General features: G+C 35.4%; 1 protein-coding gene across 1 annotated transcript; it reads left to right on the forward strand.

The window, feature by feature from the left end:
• The first annotated feature begins 233 nt into the window (after window positions 1-233).
• Window positions 234-17,823, forward strand: LOC138319134 (acetyl-coenzyme A synthetase 2-like, mitochondrial). Its single transcript, XM_069262070.1, has 14 exons — window positions 234-628; window positions 6,353-6,449; window positions 7,068-7,267; window positions 7,637-7,812; window positions 7,989-8,141; window positions 8,583-8,730; window positions 9,306-9,443; window positions 9,611-9,703; window positions 10,013-10,125; window positions 10,254-10,380; window positions 13,591-13,718; window positions 13,907-13,970; window positions 14,797-14,921; window positions 15,438-17,823. The coding sequence occupies exons 1-14, from the start codon at window positions 292-294 to the stop codon at window positions 15,600-15,602; spliced, it is 2,064 nt and encodes a 687-aa protein (XP_069118171.1). The 5' UTR covers window positions 234-291; the 3' UTR covers window positions 15,603-17,823.
• The last annotated feature ends 1,413 nt before the right edge of the window (window positions 17,824-19,236 follow it).

A 19,236-nucleotide genomic window follows, 5' to 3' on the forward strand; every position in this document is an offset into this window, starting at 1 on the left:
AACTATTTGTATTTGAAAGATACATTTTTGTGGATATTGGATATGTAACGCATGGACAGTTTGAGTATGGTTTCAAATGTGCAATAAAAAGACTTCTTTAAAAAGAAATGTATCTCTATATGCATTTCAAAGTCGCTATTTTTTTCACTTCAGAAAAAGATCAACGTTTTAAAGGGGTGTGTCAAGGAGATATCGAAAGTAGGTCAAACACATGTTGTATGTTTACAGAGGGCGCTGTCATCAACTGGTGTTGACCCCATAACACGGCTAGATTCTACTACTAGGCCTACGATGGCGGGTGCTAAATATGTCTGTCGGATCGGAAAAACTAAGCCTGTGTTTCTTATCAGCAGTCTTAAGAATCAATTCACCTGCCACACACGAAAAGATGTCTTTTGCACACATTTGAGAGGGATCACCACTACGCCGTTTCCGGAATTCCAAGGAGACCCCCAGTTGAAATCTCATGCAGATTTGTACAATGCAAGCTTGCAGAATCCAGACTATTTTTGGGGCACACTTGCCAAATCTAGGTTACAATGGTTTCAAAAATTCAATCAGGTTAAAGACTGTGATATAAATAAAGGTCACATACGGTGGTTTATGGATGGGAAACTGAATGCTTCGGGTGAGTAAACGACGTGGCCATGTGTAATATGATTAGGCTCCACTGTAAGTAACAGTACAATGTATGTCTGTGCACTCTATACAGACATGATAACGCTAACCATATCATTAGCCTGTGGCAGACATGCCTAGACCAGAATGACAGACTCTTGGCACGAAAGGAATTCTAAGACGTCACATCACTCCGTGTACATGCATGTAACACAGGGGTCTGTTTATAGCACAAGAATGTGTTCATTCCTTTGCACATTATGATAGGTTACAATGAGTTTGTGTATACTGTATAGACGGTAACATTACTGAGATAAGAGTGAACTCAACATTATTTTGATATCAAAGAGATATGGAAACTTATTGTTTTTAGCAGAGGAGATATTTGTGCATATTTTAATATTAAGATAAATATCATGCATGTAAAAACTTGTGGAAACCTGTAATCTTAGATAATCTAGATTATCTAGCTGTGGTGGATCAAACCCTGTGATTGTAAAAAGAATATGTTGCAGCTTGAAATTTATTACTTCTATATATATATCCAAATAAAAGAGCTATTTACCTCCTACCCTTATAAAACCCATGTCCAATTCAATACATAATAATAGGATTCCCAATTAACAGAGTTAAGGCCCTTTGCCAAGTGATCTAAATTACTTATCTTGGCTTAGAAAGAAAAGTCTTCAAGTATCCTCAGTTACCGGTATTAATCTGCTACATTACGAAGCTATACAGGTTACTTTGGTTTATATGAGAGCTACACTGGTTACTTTGTTAAGACTAGATAGAGGTTACTTTGGTTCAGACTAGATCTATACTGGTTACTTTGGTTCAGACTAGATCTATACTGGTTACTTTGGTTTAGACTAGATCTATACTGGTTACTTTGGTTTAGACTAGATCTATACTGGTTACTTTGGTTTAGACTAGATCTATACTGATTACTTTGGTTTAGACTAGACTATACTGGTTACTTTGTTTGACTAGAGCTTACTGTTACTTTGGTTTAGACTAGATCTATACTGGTTACTTTGGTTTAGACTAGATCTATACTGGTTACTTTGGTTTAGACTAGATCTATACTGGTTACTTTGGTTTAGACTAGATCTATACTGGTTACTTTGGTTTAGACTAGAGCTATACTGGTTACTTTGGTTTAGACTAGATCTATACTGGTTACTTTGGTTTAGACTAGAGCTATACTGGTTACTTTGGTTTAGACTAGAGCTATACTGGTTACTTTGGTTTAGACTAGATCTATACTGGTTACTTTGGTTTAGACTAGAGCTATACTGGTTACTTTGGTTTAGACTAGAGCTATACTGGTTACTTTGGTTTAGACTAGAGCTATACTGGTTACTTTGGTTTAGACTAGAGCTATACTGGTTACTTTGGTTTGGACTAGAGCTATACTGGTTACTTTGGTTTGGACTAGAGCTATACTGGTTACTTTGGTTTAGACTAGATCTATACTGGTTACTTTGGTTTAGACTAGAGCTATACTGGTTACTTTGGTTTAGACTAGATCTATACTGGTTACTTTGGTTTAGACTAGATCTATACTGGTTACTTTGGTTTAGACTAGAGCTATACTGGTTACTTTGGTTTAGACTAGAGCTATACTGGTTACTTTGGTTTAGACTAGATCTATACTGGTTACTTTGGTTTGGACTAGAGCTATACTGGTTACTTTGGTTTAGACTAGATCTATACTGATTACTTTGGTTTAGACTAGAGCTATACTGGTTACTTTGGTTTAGACTAGATCTATACTGGTTACTTTGGTTTAGACTAGATCTATACTGGTTACTTTGGTTTAGACTAGAGCTATACTGGTTACTTTGGTTTAGACTAGATCTATACTGGTTACTTTGGTTTAGACTAGATCTATACTGGTTACTTTGGTTTAGACTAGAGCTATACTGGTTACTTTGGTTTAGACTAAGCTATACTGGTTACTTTGGTTTAGACTAGAGCTATACTGGTTACTTTGGTTTAGACTAGAGCTATACTGGTTACTTTGGTTTAGACTAGAGCTATACTGGTTACTTTGGTTTAGACTAGACTATACTGGTTACTTTGGTTTAGACTAGAGCTATACTGGTTACTTTGGTTTAGACTAGAGCTATACTGTTACTTTGGTTTACTAACTATACTTGGTTTGGTTTGACTAGAGCTATACTGGTTACTTTGGTTTAGACTAGATCTATACTGGTTACTTTGGTTTGGACTAGAGCTATACTGGTTACTTTGGTTTAGACTAGATCTATACTGGTTACTTTGGTTTAGACTAGAGCTATACTTATTACTTTGGTTTAGACTAGAGCTATACTGGTTACTTTGGTTTAGACTAGATCTATACTGGTTACTTTGGTTTAGACTAGAGCTATACTGGTTACTTTGGTTTAGACTAGAGCTATACTGGTTACTTTGGTTTAGACTAGACTATACTGGTTACTTTGGTTTAGACTAGAGCTATACTGGTTACTTTGGTTTAGACTAGAGCTATACTGGTTACTTTGGTTTAGACTAGAGCTATACTGGTTACTTTGGTTTGGACTAGAGCTATACTGGTTACTTTGGTTTAGACTAGAGCTATACTGGTTACTTTGGTTTAGACTAGAGCTATACTTATTACTTTGGTTTGGACTAGAGCTATACTGGTTACTTTGGTTTAGACTAGAGCTATACTGGTTACTTTGGTTTAGACTAGAGCTATACTTATTACTTTGGTTTAGACTAGATCTATACTGGTTACTTTGGTTTAGACTAGAGCTATACTGGTTACTTTGGTTTAGACTAGAGCTATACTGGTTACTTTGGTTTAGACTAGATCTATACTGGTTACTTTGGTTTAGACTAGAGCTATACTGGTTACTTTGGTTTAGACTAGATCTATACTGGTTACTTTGGTTTAGACTAGATCTATACTGGTTACTTTGGTTTAGACTAGAGCTATACTGGTTACTTTGGTTTAGACTAGATCTATACTGGTTACTTTGGTTTAGACTAGAGCTATACTGGTTACTTTGGTTTAGACTAGAGCTATACTGGTTACTTTGGTTTAGACTAGAGCTATACTGGTTACTTTGGTTTAGACTAGAGCTATACTGGTTACTTTGGTTTAGACTAGATCTATACTGGTTACTTTGGTTTAGACTAGAGCTATACTGGTTACTTTGGTTTAGACTAGATCTATACTGGTTACTTTGGTTTAGACTAGATCTATACTGGTTACTTTGGTTTAGACTAGATCTATACTGGTTACTTTGGTTTAGACTAGATCTATACTGGTTACTTTGGTTTAGACTAGAGCTATACTGGTTACTTTGGTTTAGACTAGATCTATACTGGTTACTTTGGTTTAGACTAGATCTATACTGGTTACTTTGGTTTAGACTAGAGCTATACTGGTTACTTTGGTTTAGACTAGATCTATACTGGTTACTTTGGTTTAGACTAGATCTATACTGGTTACTTTGGTTTAGACTAGAGCTATACTGGTTACTTTGGTTTAGACTAGAGCTATACTGGTTACTTTGGTTTAGACTAGATCTATACTGGTTACTTTGGTTTAGACTAGATCTATACTGGTTACTTTGGTTTAGACTAGATCTATACTGGTTACTTTGGTTTAGACTAGAGCTATACTGGTTACTTTGGTTTAGACTAGATCTATACTGGTTACTTTGGTTTAGACTAGATCTATACTGGTTACTTTGGTTTAGACTAGAGCTATACTGGTTACTTTGGTTTAGACTAGCAGCTATACTGGTTACTTTGGTTTAGACTAGATCTATACTGGTTACTTTGGTTTAGACTAGAGCTATACTGGTTACTTTGGTTTGGACTAGAGCTATACTGGTTACTTTGGTTTGGACTAGAGCTATACTGGTTACTTTGGTTTGGACTAGAGCTATACTGGTTACTTTGGTTTAGACTAGAGCTATACTGGTTACTTTGGTTTAGACTAGAGCTATACTGGTTACTTTGGTTTAGACTAGAGTTATATATATATATACTGGTTACTTTAATTTAGACTAGATCTATAATGGTTACTTTGGTTTAGACTAGATCTATACTGGTTACTTTGGTTTAGACTAGATCTATACTGGTTACTTTGGTTTAGACTAGAGCTACACTGGTTACTTTGGTTTAGACTAGATCTATACTGGTTACTTCGGTTTAGACTAGATCTATACTGGTTACTTTGGTTTAGACTAGAGCTATACTGGTTACTTTGGTTTAGACTAGAGCTACAATGGTTGCTTTAGAGTAGACCATTATCAGTAAGACTATCTGCTAGTCTTTCAGCTGTCTCCTCCAGTGATATGTAAAGTGTCCTTGAACGGGACCTGTATAATGGGACATGTACAAAACAGCACTGACCTTGTGAAGGCACATAGAATATGATAGATAAGACACTTACAGTAACTAGAAGATAAGTTAACACATGTCTAGACCAGTAGGTATGAGGGCAATAAGTAAATCTACACAGGTAAATGTATTTGTGTCAATCATATGTGAAAACTTGAGATCAATCCCCGCCTTCCGCAAAAAAAAGTTTTAATTCCCACCTGAAATTGATCTGAATTTGATTAGGATATTTTGGCATGTATGTTTATCTGACTTGACAAACTTCTTAGATTGGCCTGACATTGACTTCATTGCTCACTGCGAAATTCTTTTTGGGCCATGCATTCATATTCATGGCAGATCAAATTCAAATAGTTATTTTCTTTTTAAAGAAATGAACATAATGTTGAGTATATTTCGTCAACTTCAAACAAGAATCCTGTGACAGAGGAAAGTCAAAACATACAAAACAAGCGTTTAAAGATTAGCATATCAAAGTTAGAACATATTTAAAATTCCTAATTGAAAACATGAGAAGTGGAGAAAGAGAATTTTAGATAATACAAAATGAACCTAATGATCATACCTTGATGGATGATCAGTAATCTTTACTTGAAGGAAGAGTAAGGACAAATATCTATATCAAAATGTACTACAAACAAGAATAGCGTGTAATTATAAGTATCGCCTGTACCACATTGTTGATTTATCAAATAACTACAATGGAATATTTAAAAACATCTAAGAAAAAGAAAAAAAAAGAGAAAGAGCCAAGTATAGTTTAGCATCCCTAAGTTTCACAGCCTCTGTATCCCACGGAACGAAATGAATCCTGCAATAATTAGGTGTGTTGAGGTGATAATGATGTCCTTCAGGTATGTTTAAAGTTTGGTCAGAATTGGACTTAAACTTTTTGAGAAACAGAGCTAAACACAAAACTTTAGAGTGAAATGTTGACGACAATACCGCCGCAAGAAAAGTAACACCATAGTATCATCTTTGTGAACTATCGTTGCGAGCGATACAAAAATGGACTGCTTGTAGATATAGATAATGTGCCGGAATGCTAAGGAGGGTGTTGGGTTGGTCTCCCTTGTAGTCAAAGTTCAAATGTTCTGACAACAAAAACATAATCACTTAATTATGTAAAGTCTTAATTACAATAAAGTTTCTTACCTTTACCTGTAATTGGTGAGCAGAAAGCTGACTTGTAGATACTGTATCAATGGTTGTCGGTTGGAAGGATATATGAGATGATAATTATTATGATCAGCTAAACTAAAATAATGTTAATGTATGCTTTTTCATATTATATCACTTATACATAAATCTCATGTAAAGAGTTGTGAATCTTCTTGTCTGGATATATTTACAGTGAACTGTGTAGATAGGTATGCTAAAAAGACTGGAGATGCCATAGCCTTGATCTGGGAGAAAGATGAACCTGGGACAGAAGAATATGTTACCTACAGGTAATGTATCTGTATGTATATAGCCTAATATGACCCTTATTAATGCCTTTTATGTAACTCTAGTTACAGATCTGTGGTTACAGATAATGCTAGTCCGTTAAACCTGACTATATTATTTAGCTTTTTAATTTATTTTAGTTTTTTGCCTTATACATATATTATTATTAGGCAAAAAAACCAAACAAATTAAAAACCTAATAATATAGGCAGGTTTAGCAGACTAAGATAATGTTACCTTAGTTACAAACAGAATTAGTGTGACATTAGTTACAGGCAATGTAAGTCAGACTATAAAACTAATTTAACCTTAAAAAGGATTTATTGGCATATATTACCATGTGACCAAAAATGTTTTATTAGGCCTGTATATGTGTAAAGTAAATATCAACAAATTAAAGTGAATGGCTTTATATGTCTCATATCCTAACAGAACTGTCCAATAACCATGAAATGGTGATATGCATGAAGCAATGTGTCCTCATACATATGATTGACAGTTATTTTTTAGGTGAGCTGAAGCAGATGAGCTTTCCAGGACGATAAGCTTTTCAGGCCCATTTGGCCTGTTTTGTTTTTCCTACTGACAAAGTTAGTTATTGCAACCTTTCTTATTCACAGGCAGCTGTCACAAATGGTTAACAAGATGGCTAACATGCTCAAGAGCTCTGGTGTTGGCAGGGGAGACCGTGTAGCTATATACCTGCCTACCTCGCCAGTCGCCGTGGCAGCCATGATGGCCTGTGCCAGAATCGGGGCCATCCATAGTGTGGTCTTTGCTGGATTTAGTTCAGATGCTTTAGCTGGCAGGATTATCGATGGTACTAACCATATACTGTAGTTTTACTTTTAAGGAATTTTTAAACCATTCACCAGGAATAATTAGAATATATGTTTATCAAAATTAACCATTAGAGTGTAAAGATAAGCTCGGCTTAGTAAGCCTAAATACATTACATATTGCTTTGTTTTCCTAAGGATAAGAGATGAATGCTTTTACTAATAAATATAGATTCATAGCTGTTTATTCATAATCAGAATATGAATACTTAAAAATGACTTTGAAAAAACAAAATACCAAAACATTTGTTTGAATGAATATTTAAACAAAATACAACATACATAGATAGTTTCTGACATTCTAACTATCATCACACGATTTATGACTTGATGATTTCTCTGTATTGTAGCTGATGCTGAGACAGTGATAACAGCTGATGAGGGTGTGAGAGGTGGTAAGCTTATTCCCCTCAAACAGACAGTAGACGCCGCTGTGGCCCAGTGTCCCTGTGTAAAACGTGTGTTTGTGTACCAGAGGACTGGGAATGATGTCCCAATGAACAAACTCGACATTTCATTAGACAAGGTAGTACCCATCTTATCATGTTGTCTGACCATTACTATCCAACAATTAAATTATCCACAAATATAGTATCTGAATGCCTCTTAGTTTTTGAAATATTATCAATTTGTAAGAGACTCTCAAACTTTAGAAGCCTTTTGTCCATTAAACAAGCATTTTTCACTGGGATTTGTTTTTAGGAAATGGCGTGTCAGTCTGATGTGTGTGACCCAGAAGAAATGGGAAGTGAGGACCTACTGTTCATGTTGTATACCTCAGGGTCAACAGGGAAGCCAAAAGGTATCGCCCACTCTACGGCCGGCTATCTCCTGTACGCTGGCATCACACAGAAGGTAACAACTGCTTATGCATGGGAACACCCTACTTCCTGTATGTAAGACAATGTCATATTACCATTTCTATGTCTATAGAGGTTTACCAGTAAGTAACCCTGTTCTAGGAGAATACAAGACAAATACGTGTATATGTCCTTTGTAACAAACTGGACATTATATATTGATAACCAAGTAGCTCAATACATCCATTTTGAGACAATAAACCAATGTGGGTAAGTATGATTTACCATCTATTGATTGTGATGTTACATTTTGATGTGATTTTGTGACGTCATAATCACTGGAAGTGAAGGCCACTAACTGACAGTAAATCATTTTGGTATCATAAAATGCCTGTATTAATGAAACATGAAGGAAGTGTTTAGAGGTCTCTGCTATGAACCTCGGTCTGGTTGTGACCTTCTGTTACAATACCATGTTTTGTTTTTTTTATTTCAGCATGTGTTTGACTACCAGGAAGGAGAGAGGTTTGGCTGTGTGGCAGATATAGGCTGGATCACTGGTCACACATATGTGGTGTATGGTCCGCTAAGTAACGGGGCAACCACAGTGCTGTTTGAGAGTACACCTACCTACCCTGATCCAGGTAAACTCCAAAGCTTGTTCTTCAATGGTGATGAATATTTTTATTTTTATAAGAAATATTTATCCTTTAGGAGCACTAATTTGGATTCTATCAGATGTTATTGATGAAAATTATTTTTTTGCACTTGAATATGTTGAGGTTATAGTACACACATGTAGTTAGTTTGGTATATATGACATCAGACTCATAGGAGTTCAGAGGAGGTGAAATGGCCATAGTTAAAATGTCTAATGGGAATAAATCACGTACCATATGATACCTGATAATGTTTGTGCGGGACTAGATGTCTAGTATATCCAGTAGTGATGGAATGTAAATATTTGTATATACAAATATTGAAATGGCGTTAGTGCGGGATATTATCTTTTGACGTCATTCCATCACCAATAGAAACAATAGTCTTGCACAAACATTATTGGGTATCACATGGTATGCGAATTATTCCCATTGGATTTATTTTCATGAAACATCGACTCTAAGAAATAGTACTAGTATTTCAGAGACTGTATATGTAGTTACCTTGTGAGTTACTGATTTTAAATGGAAATTAATCTGAATATGTTGGCTTTACACAGGACGATACTGGGAAATGGTACAGCGTCTGAAACTGAATCAAATCTACCTCGCTCCTACCTCTTTGCGTCTTCTTCTCAAGGAAGGCAATGAGTGGGTGACAAAGTATGACCGTTCATCTCTCAGAAAACTGGGCTGTGGTGAGTATAGGTATTAGATCAGAAATAATTTTAATGTCAAACATTGTCAGCATAGCCAGGTCTTCAGGTGGAAGTCAATGGTAATATTCATATTCAGTCACTGTAATGTTTTAATACATTATGAATTTTTTAACGAACTAATTTAAAAGTAATATTTTATGTTATAGTTGGTGAGCCGTTGAATAGCGAGGCCTACGACTGGTACAATGATGTTATTGGAGACGGGAAATGTGAGGTGGTGGACACTTGGTGGCAAACAGGTACAAATGAGAAGAGTGAGGGTCAATTCTCAAATCAATAAAGTAAATAATATGGGAAAAGTAAAGAATTGTGAACGAAAGGCTAAAGATAGCAGCACTTGTGCTTTCCACAGTCATTAATACATCAATCAGGTAATATGTATCAGATACATTAGGGTGGGGTGGGAATGTTAATGGCAGATTCTCATACTCAAGTTTCTGTATTAGCTAAGAAAACACTAGTTATTGAAATTCTAAATTATGTTTATCATTGACACATTGTAACATTTAGATTCTACACACAAAAGATTATTTTTCTCTGTCTGACAGAGACAGGAGGAATAGCCATAGCACCCCGACCGTCTGCTAAAGGGGCCAAGATTGTAGCTGCCAAGCCAATGAGACCACATTTTGGTATTCAGCCAGCTCTTATGGACAAAGATGTAAGACATCTCTGCTAACAAATATATTGAAATTTATACAAAAATGCAAATTACATTGTAAAAGAAAACAAAATCTGGAGCTATGTCTCTAATTTCACAGATTAATGTAAACATCTTCTCTGTTTCAGGGGAAGGAATTGACTGGCAGTAATGTACAAGGAGCTCTGTGCATTAAGTCTGTCTGGCCTGGAATGGCTCGTACCATATACGGGGACCATAAACGCTTCCTTGACACCTACTATAATCCATACCCAGGTATACGTTCATACAATAATGTACATGTAATGTTAAGTTATGGAACAAGTTTATAACTTATGGTCGGTTTGGTTTCATTTTATGCTGTGGAGAGTAATAGTTAAACAAGATAGATATGCCAATTTGATGGTTGTGAAGAAAAGTCATTAGTTCCCATGAGAAATACCACTAATCTACTGCTAGTTATCTAGCATGCTGATGTTGTAATGTTATTTAAAGGTGATAAAAACAGAACGGACATGGAAAATGAGATAATACGCTAGAAACATTTGTAATGCCTATCTAAACATATACCAGTTTGATATTTGCTTATATTTTGTCTCTAAATAGTAAAATTAATGAAAGCAATCTTCACATCTTTTCAACGACAGATTTTTTTCTATGACTTACCTCCCTTGAGTTCCGATGAGTTGTGACGTCATCTGAGACAATCAACTACCGGAAGCCGGTGTGCCGATCGCGGAACTGTCAACATTTTAGTCACATGTCTTAGCACTTACGGAAATACACACGGAGAAAAATATGTTATATTTCGACTTATTGGGTAGCTTGATTTATCCAATACATAATGACACATTATTGACGTCATCACCTATGAAATGACGTCACTACATGTAAATAATGATGTCATTAATGTCGCGGGTACATATGTCATGTGGCGTATGGTGTGCCAGGGGTTAAACCACTCGTATGAATAAGTAGTTCTTTCCTATTCAGTCCACCCTGGAGTTATACGACTGTGCATGTATGTAATTTATAGTTTACACATAAAATTAACCGAGGAGTTTTGTTATACATATAATCTACTGGTAATTTTATGTGCGAAATAAGGTCGTAGCGAAAATTGGGCCCACCTCTTTAGACCTACGTTTTAATAGAAAAATCATCTGTTACAAACATACGGAGACATGAAAAATACATGCAGATTAAAAGAAAAAAAATCAATAATTTATAAGTTGTGTCTTTTTGCCTCCTATTTTCGTCGACTGAAATGTTCTCAAAATGCGCATTAAAAATAAAAGAGGTCCTTCTGCACATTTTTCATACTTCATTTTAGGGATTTTCATATTTATTTTGGGTTACACAACAATGTGCCGGTGGTATGAAACCGGTATGTTCAGATCTAGTCCGCTAAACCTGCCTATATTATTAGGCTTTTTTAATTTATTTATTTTTTGCCTAATATATAGGGAAAAACAACAACTAATAATATAGGCAGGTTTAGCGGACTAGTTCAAATCGAGCAGGGTTGCATAATGATATGACGACATTCACAGTTATCATTATTTAATTGCAGGAATTTAAATTCGAAAAATTACCATGTTAAGAACGCTCTAAAGTCATCAAAATACATCGTAAAACTCATCTCAGCAATCGTAAATACATTTAGTAATATTTTTCCTTCTCGGGGGAGACCTTAGGACCCCCAAAAAACAAAATCTCTCGCCTTAAGCCCTTGCAAAATCATCATCGGTCTCCCCCGAACCCTCAAAACACCACAATGCTTGCAAATTTGGCCAATTTTAGTACTCATTAATTTCCTGTTATATTCTACATAGTACACTTGCGTATATATATGTAGAATGCGAATTTTACCGATTTTTTTTTTATTTAGACCCCTAGATCGTCTCATAATGGTCAATAGGCTATCTAGTGTGCTGTGGTCTGTGCGTATACTTTTAAAATTTACTAAGGTCGACAGGTTTCTTATTTCCAAAACTCCGCACGGTTAGAAAATATAATGAAGCGGTCTTGTAAATGATTTGTGTTTTATAAGAAATATATGTTGTTTCATGGTCCTGTGTTAGTTGAACTATTACATGTGTATCTTGTCCACGAGTACATGTCATCCATATTAGGTCATTGTATCTAGTATGTGTTTTGTGTCCCGTCTTTTTTATCGGCCGTGCGTGTATTGTTACTACTGTACATGTTATTCTATTTCGTACACATCAGTAAAACTCATTATAGAACTTTAAGAAAATAAATAAGTCTAGCCCTTTCTGTGCGGTGTTCTGAAGGATTAAGCTTCAAATAGGAAATATAGAGGTGTGCAGTACGTACATAAGGCGGGATAGGGGCACGTTTATCGCGGTATGATAGGGTTTTGGATAGGGTATGAAGGGTGGCGTTTTTTTTTATAAATATGCATTATATGTACATGTATGTGCATGTAGCATATAGTCTCATTGTAATTTAATTGGGTCCATTTTCTTGTAAAGTCATATTTCTTCTTGTTGGTTTAACTTTAAAGTCTATGTTTTGAGTTTTAAGTTACAGACAAAAGTCAAGCGCAACCCCCTTGAACCTGAGTCAGTGACACACACACGTACACGGTGTCAAATGGCTTTTAAAGATGCTCCACCGCCGACAGAGCATAAATGATATTCATCATTTGAACAATAATTGGGGTTTAATCGTGTATATATATGTCTAATTAACACAAACAATAATATAGAATAATTTATTTCGCCTTTAGTGCATGCGCAATCAGTACTTCATTCCATATAAGATATAGTAACACGGATTTTTTTCGGGATGCAATTAATTATATTTCATGTTTTTAACTTGAAGTAAAATTAGAAGCTCACAAACTGTTCAATGGTGGTAATGGTGTATAGTAAGTAACTTTTGTAACTGAAGAAAAATACTAAATCGTCTGCTCCTGTTTTTGATAGTGAAAATTTACCATTTGTCAGCGGTGGAGCATCTTTAACATACTGAACATAACAATTTTATAGCCCAGAATATGACGATAAGAATGAGTAAGCTATCGTTTTTATTATATCATTGTATGTTATAGATTATATATTATATACGGATTCCGTAGCGCGACTGTTTTAAATATCTATAATCGCCAATACCGCAACACTGCCCCATTGAGTTTCCTGGCTCTTGTCACAGCTCTTGGTCTCAGATGACGTCACGAATCTACGGCCACCTGGTGATATCAGGGGCGATAAGCGATGCGATTGTTCTAGACAAGGGTCGTTGTGGACTTCGTTTCAAGCACATTTTATGGAAATTACGTCAAATACAACCTGTATTTTTTGTTGGAAATCATAAAGTGCACCACAATAAACAAATATCAACACAAAAATAGCATATTTAAAATCTGTTTTTATCACCTTTAATGTATGAATGTAATCACTAGAAAGCAGCAATGCTAAGACTTTACACTTTCTTACGGATTGGTAACTTGTTCTCCAGGTTACTATTTTAGCGGAGATGGTGCCCATCGCTGTGAGGAAGGGTACTACCAGATCACAGGTAGAATGGACGATGTGATGAACGTCAGTGGTCACAGAATAGGCACAGCCGAAGTGGAAGATGCCATGGTAACCATTCCTTTTTCCGTGTACACAACGATTAACTCAAGGACTTTTACTATGTTTGATATTGTTTCACAGAAATAAACTTTCGCGAATTTATCTTGATCGTGATATTTGTAAGTAAATTGCTTTTAAAAAATGCAACTATATTCATCTGTGATGGTTATGACACTTCATTATGTATCATGTTGTAGGATAACCATGCTCAGGTGGCCGAGACAGCTGTGGTGGGATACCCACACGACGTCAAAGGAGAAGGTAGGCTTCTCAATCTTACTAAAAAGTTGTTCTTTCTGAAGCAGGGATTTCTCCATTAAGTTAGATATAGTGTGGAATATATTATACCTACCAGGTGATTTCATAGACAAGATATTTTAAAGTAATTAGTAATAAGTAATTAAATGTCCGACCTCTGTTGGTTTCCAGAGATTACCTCAAAAACTAATTTGTTGATTGTTTTACTAATAGGTATTAGTTCGAGATGTGCGATAGAAATTTATTTTTTTTGCAAGGAATCCAAAATGGCTTCTTTGACTTCTATACCGGTAAAATCTGAAAAATTGTTTTCTTTCAATGAAAAAAGGTACACAGGAATTTTGGGGACACTTGATTATCAAAATCAAAATGGTCGCGGTGCCTACAAAGGGTTTAGAATTTTAAAAATCATACAATTTCAGTGAAAATGGCTATGTGGGTATATGAATTTTCCGGAACATTGAATGCCATGGTGATTTTAAAATATCCTATGGCCAAAGTGACAAAAAACAGACAAGTGATAATGACATTTTGTCTTTCAAACTTGTAACAACTTCAGAAGCTGTAAGGCTAGGTCATATGTTCTTTTGACACTTCTGTCTGACACTATTGAACTCTTGGCCTCTTCATTGATTAATAATGACATGTCCTTCCATAACCTCAAAAAATTACCCTCAAGATTTGTCAGAAAGGTTGGGATATACTGTTCTTCTAATTGTTCGTTAATCTTTCGATTTCTTCTGCTTCTATAAAAATAAATATTATTTTTACACCTAATAATTGTTACTCCTGGTAATATTTTGTTGATTGTGATGTCCATGCTGTCTAGGTATTTATGCCTTTGTGGTGCCCATGGGAGATGTTGATCCAGAGGAAGCAGACGCTCTGAAGGCAGAACTGAAGTTAATGGTGAAGACTGTCATAGGAAGCTTCGCTCAGCCAGACAAGATACTGGTAAATGTCTTCAGTTCTGTCTATAGAATCGTTACCTAACACCATGAGCATCATTGTCTTCTGGTAGAACAGAGAAAATTAGGTTCTCTTCCCCAGCTGACACGCCAAAACTAGTAGTTACAAAGTTATCAGCCCTTGAGGAACTTGGGGAAAGGTATTGATTCTGAAGTCAACAGTTTGCGAGCATTATGTCATACTTTTCAAAGAAAAGGCAAGATCCACTTACAAAATAATCTATGTCACAATGAGTACCTAACTGCAGGGGAGGTCACTGTGTAATATACAAATAAGAAATAGTTAAAACTTGTTTGAAAATAAAAGTAATTACTCATTTTTAAACATGATAGGTGAGAAATGAATTGCTTACACAATTAAGTACACTTGAAGATGTCTTATAATGTTTTAAGGATCTATCACACCCAATGTAATCTGTATTATGATTGTCCATTATTGAACTGAAATCTATTCTGTCCCTTCCTTATTAACAAAATGTAACTGTATTTTATATAATTACAGTTCACTCCAGGTTTACCTAAAACAAGGTCTGGTAAAATAATGAGAAGAATCCTGCGAAAGGTTGCAGACAACAAACCCGATGAACTTGGTGACATATCGACCTTGGTTGACCCGTCGGTGGTGGAAATTTTAGTACAGAGACACAGTGAGGAATTCAAGGTCTGATGGTGTCACAAAGATCAGGCCAAAAATTCTAAATTTGTCTGGTCGACCATCAGTTTATAGATCAGAACTGCTGTCAGGTGTTTATATTATAGATTCATAGAACAACGATAGTTTTATATAATAGCATTGTACACAATCTATAACTATGATTTCTGAACTAGTATCAGTGGTATTTTAACACAATGTATAACTATGGTTTCTGAACTAGTATCAGTGGTATTTTAACACAATGTATAACTATGGTTTCTGAACTAGTATCAGTGGTATTTTAACACAATATATAACTGTAGTTTCTGAACCAGTATCAGTGGTATTTTAAAACAATATAGGTTGTAATGCTTGTTGTAAGTGGTTGTTGACCTTATCTGATTTAATTCCGTATAGAAAAGCTTGTGATCAAGGTCCGAAACTGTTCTTATTTATTACAATCTGGCCAATAATAATTTGGACTCGTTAGTAATCTCAACTTGAAGCTGGAATCTAGACATTTTCAAGTCAAAGAGTTACTAGTATGGTAAATTAGTAATGTAATATAGTATTGTGTGTTACATGGGCAGAAATTGAAATACTTTTGTAAGCATATAATCCAGGCTAAATGTACCTTGTTATGTTACACAGTACAGCCTTATCCCCAGTAAGTCAACTGGAGTATTCAGATTAATATCATATAAGTATACATGTTCTTGTATAAGAAGTTTTAGTAATATAAACCTAAAGTTTGGATGGGACCAAAGAAAGACTTGTGATTAAAGGACTCCTTACATATGTTTAGAGGATCAGCTGTACTGTTTGTGGTTTTTAGACAGACAATATTTACAGAAAAATATATACGAATCTATATATCAAGTAGTATATATATATAAACATGCATCATACTCCATGTAAATTTAAACATTAATTGCCGTTTCATTTTGGTTGTGGTTACTTTATTCAGGGCGTGCTTGTTCATATGAATCCTCTTTCATCAGTCTGACATAGCTCTTGTTTGATTTTGTCCTATTTTTACAGAAGATCAGAATTTCTTGTATTTAACTCTTAGTTCTAAATCATTGTGATGAAAACATTTTTACATCATCACTTTATCTTATATGTTGATACTATTCTAAAGTATATTATCTTAATAATTAGACATGCACACTGTACGTACACACATGTACAGATACACATCTCAAAAGGACTTTTTAAGAACATGGTTAATGCTTATAGATAATAAAAGTGCTAACATTTTGTTCTTAAAGTGATCTCCACCTCTTTCTCCCCCTTTCTTTTGATTTTAATGGTTTTCATTTTTGTTCATAGTATTAGTGGTATGTTCTAAGTTTTGTTTAAGATAATTACTAGTAAGTCTAAAAATTTGTATTTCAAATTTAATTTGAAAATTACTGTAGTATCAGTAAAACATTGTACATGTATTGATATTAACAGACTGTGATAGACTACCGTTATGAAATAGACTTTTATTACGTGTGTATTGTAGGTCGTGTGATGATGGCTTACTTTTACATGTAGTGTAGGTAGTGTGACTGTGACATACCTTAGTAGACTGAAATGTTACCTTGGACTCGGCACCAAAGCCTGTTCATTGGTCACTATTGAGATCTTATAGCTACGAGAATGTCATAGGAAATAGTTTTAAGTTCTTAGCTTTTATATCCATACTTTCAAATTTCATAAGTGAGTTTGATTACCCTGTACACATGAAGCTGAATACATGTAATTAAGAATATAAGTGTACATAAACTGGTTAGAGTCAGTAACCATAGTCACTGAAATACTGATAAATACTAAGATTAGCCAAAATAGTTGCTATTGATTTCTGTTATAAAAATTGTTCCTTTTCTCTCTCTCTTTTTTAATGAAATGTCCCTGCTAGTCATTATTAATGAAATTTTGTGAGATGCAAATACATATAAATTGTTGTATACTTGTTATAAAACTATTTTCTTTGTTTTTTATGAATGTAGCTCATTTTTAAATAAAAAAAAAATCTAATATATACTGTACACAAATGTAATGGCAGATTCATTGATAATTTTATATTTTTGTAATTACAGATTTTTTTTTATCAACTACTGTGAGAATTTTAGTGTCTACATCATATTTCATTTATTCATTCATCAATACTCAACTTTGTACATATATACATGGTCATGAAATTATTCCATAATGCTATGACTGCCTTATTTACATACCTGATAAACAGAATAAAGTGCTATCTCTACATCTCTTGTCTGTTGTGGTGTCAGTCCTACATGTGCTCAAAGTTTCCATTATAATGACCTCTTTATCAGAATTAAGCTGAGATAGTCTATTGGAATTTACAGACAGTTCCACTTTTTCTTCACAGAAAGTGAGTAATTACAAGAGGCCCAGAGGGCCTGTATCGCTCACCTGGTTTTTTGTTAGTAATTATCACAAGACTCTGACAATTAGAAAAATAAGCAAAATTGACTCCCAAAGTTTAATTTTGAATCACAACCATACAATGATGCTATTGATACCATACAAATATGCTATCCAATACATAGGTTCAGAGACAAAGTAATTTATATGAAAGTAGTAGCCTAATTGACCTTTTTGACCTTGCATCTATTGCCGTCTAAGGCCCCGGGGGTCAGGCCTATCATTTGTACAATTTCAAATCCCAACCCTATAAGGATGCTACCATTGCATTATAAGTGCTCTTCCATTCTTAGTTGCAGAGAAGAAGTCATTTATATGGAAATAGCTAAATTAACCCCTTTTGACCCCACCCTTCAGGCCCCCGGGGGGTCAGCCCCATCATTTGCAAAATTTTGAATCCAAACCCTATAAGGATGTAACCATTGCATTATGAGTGTAATCCAATGTTAAGTTGCAGAGAAAAAGTCATTTATATGGAAATTGACCACTTTTGACCCCGCCCCTCAGGCCCCCGGGGGGTCAGCCCTATCATTTGCACAATTTGGAATCCCCACCCTATAAGGATGCTACCATTGCATTATGGGTGCTATACCATGCTTAGTTGCAGAGAAGAAGTCATTTATATGGAAATAGCCAAATTGACCCCTTTTGACCTGCCCCTCAGGCCCCCGGGGGGTCAGCCCTATCATTTGCACAATTTTGAATCCCCACACTATAAGGATGCTACCATTGTATTATGGGTGCTATCCCATGCTTAGTTTCAGAGAAGAAGTCGTTTTTATGTAAATAGCCAAATTGACCCCATTTGACCCCGCCCCTCAAGCCCCAGGGGGGGTCAGCCCCATCATTAGTACAACTTTGAATCCCCACCCTATAAGGATGCTACCATTGCATTATGGGTGCTATCCCATGCTTGGTTTCAGAGAAAAAGTCGTTTATATGGAAATAGCCAAATTGATCCCTTTTGGCCCCGCCCCTCAGGCCCCCAGGGGATCAGCCCCATCATTTGTACAATTTTCAGTTAGTAGCCCATAAGGATGCTACCAGTCAAATTTTGTTGAAATCCGACCAGCGGTTATGGAGAAGAAGTCGAATGTTGACGGACGCCTGACGCCGGACGCTGCGGTATCCCATAAGCTCACCTCGGTCCTCCGGACCAGTTGAGCTAATAATACAGGCCAATTTGACCTTTTGAAGTGTAATTGAACAGATACATCAAACATCAGCAATA

This window comes from Argopecten irradians, chromosome 3 (assembly GCF_041381155.1).
Source record: "Argopecten irradians isolate NY chromosome 3, Ai_NY, whole genome shotgun sequence".
Taxonomy (NCBI): Eukaryota; Metazoa; Mollusca; class Bivalvia; order Pectinida; family Pectinidae; genus Argopecten; species Argopecten irradians.

What these genes read in the sequence shown, in the direction of transcription:
- LOC138319134 (XM_069262070.1), top strand. Translation starts at nt 292, where the DNA reads ATGGCGGGTGCTAAATATGTCTGTCGGATCGGAAAAACTAAGCCTGTG. An exon ending in TCGACATTTCATTAGACAAG is followed by an intron (nt 7,813 to 7,988) that starts GTAGTACCCATC and finishes ATTTGTTTTTAG; the next exon opens with GAAATGGCGTGTCAGTCTGA. An exon ending in GGACACTTGGTGGCAAACAG is followed by an intron (nt 9,704 to 10,012) that starts GTACAAATGAGA and finishes TCTGTCTGACAG; the next exon opens with AGACAGGAGGAATAGCCATA.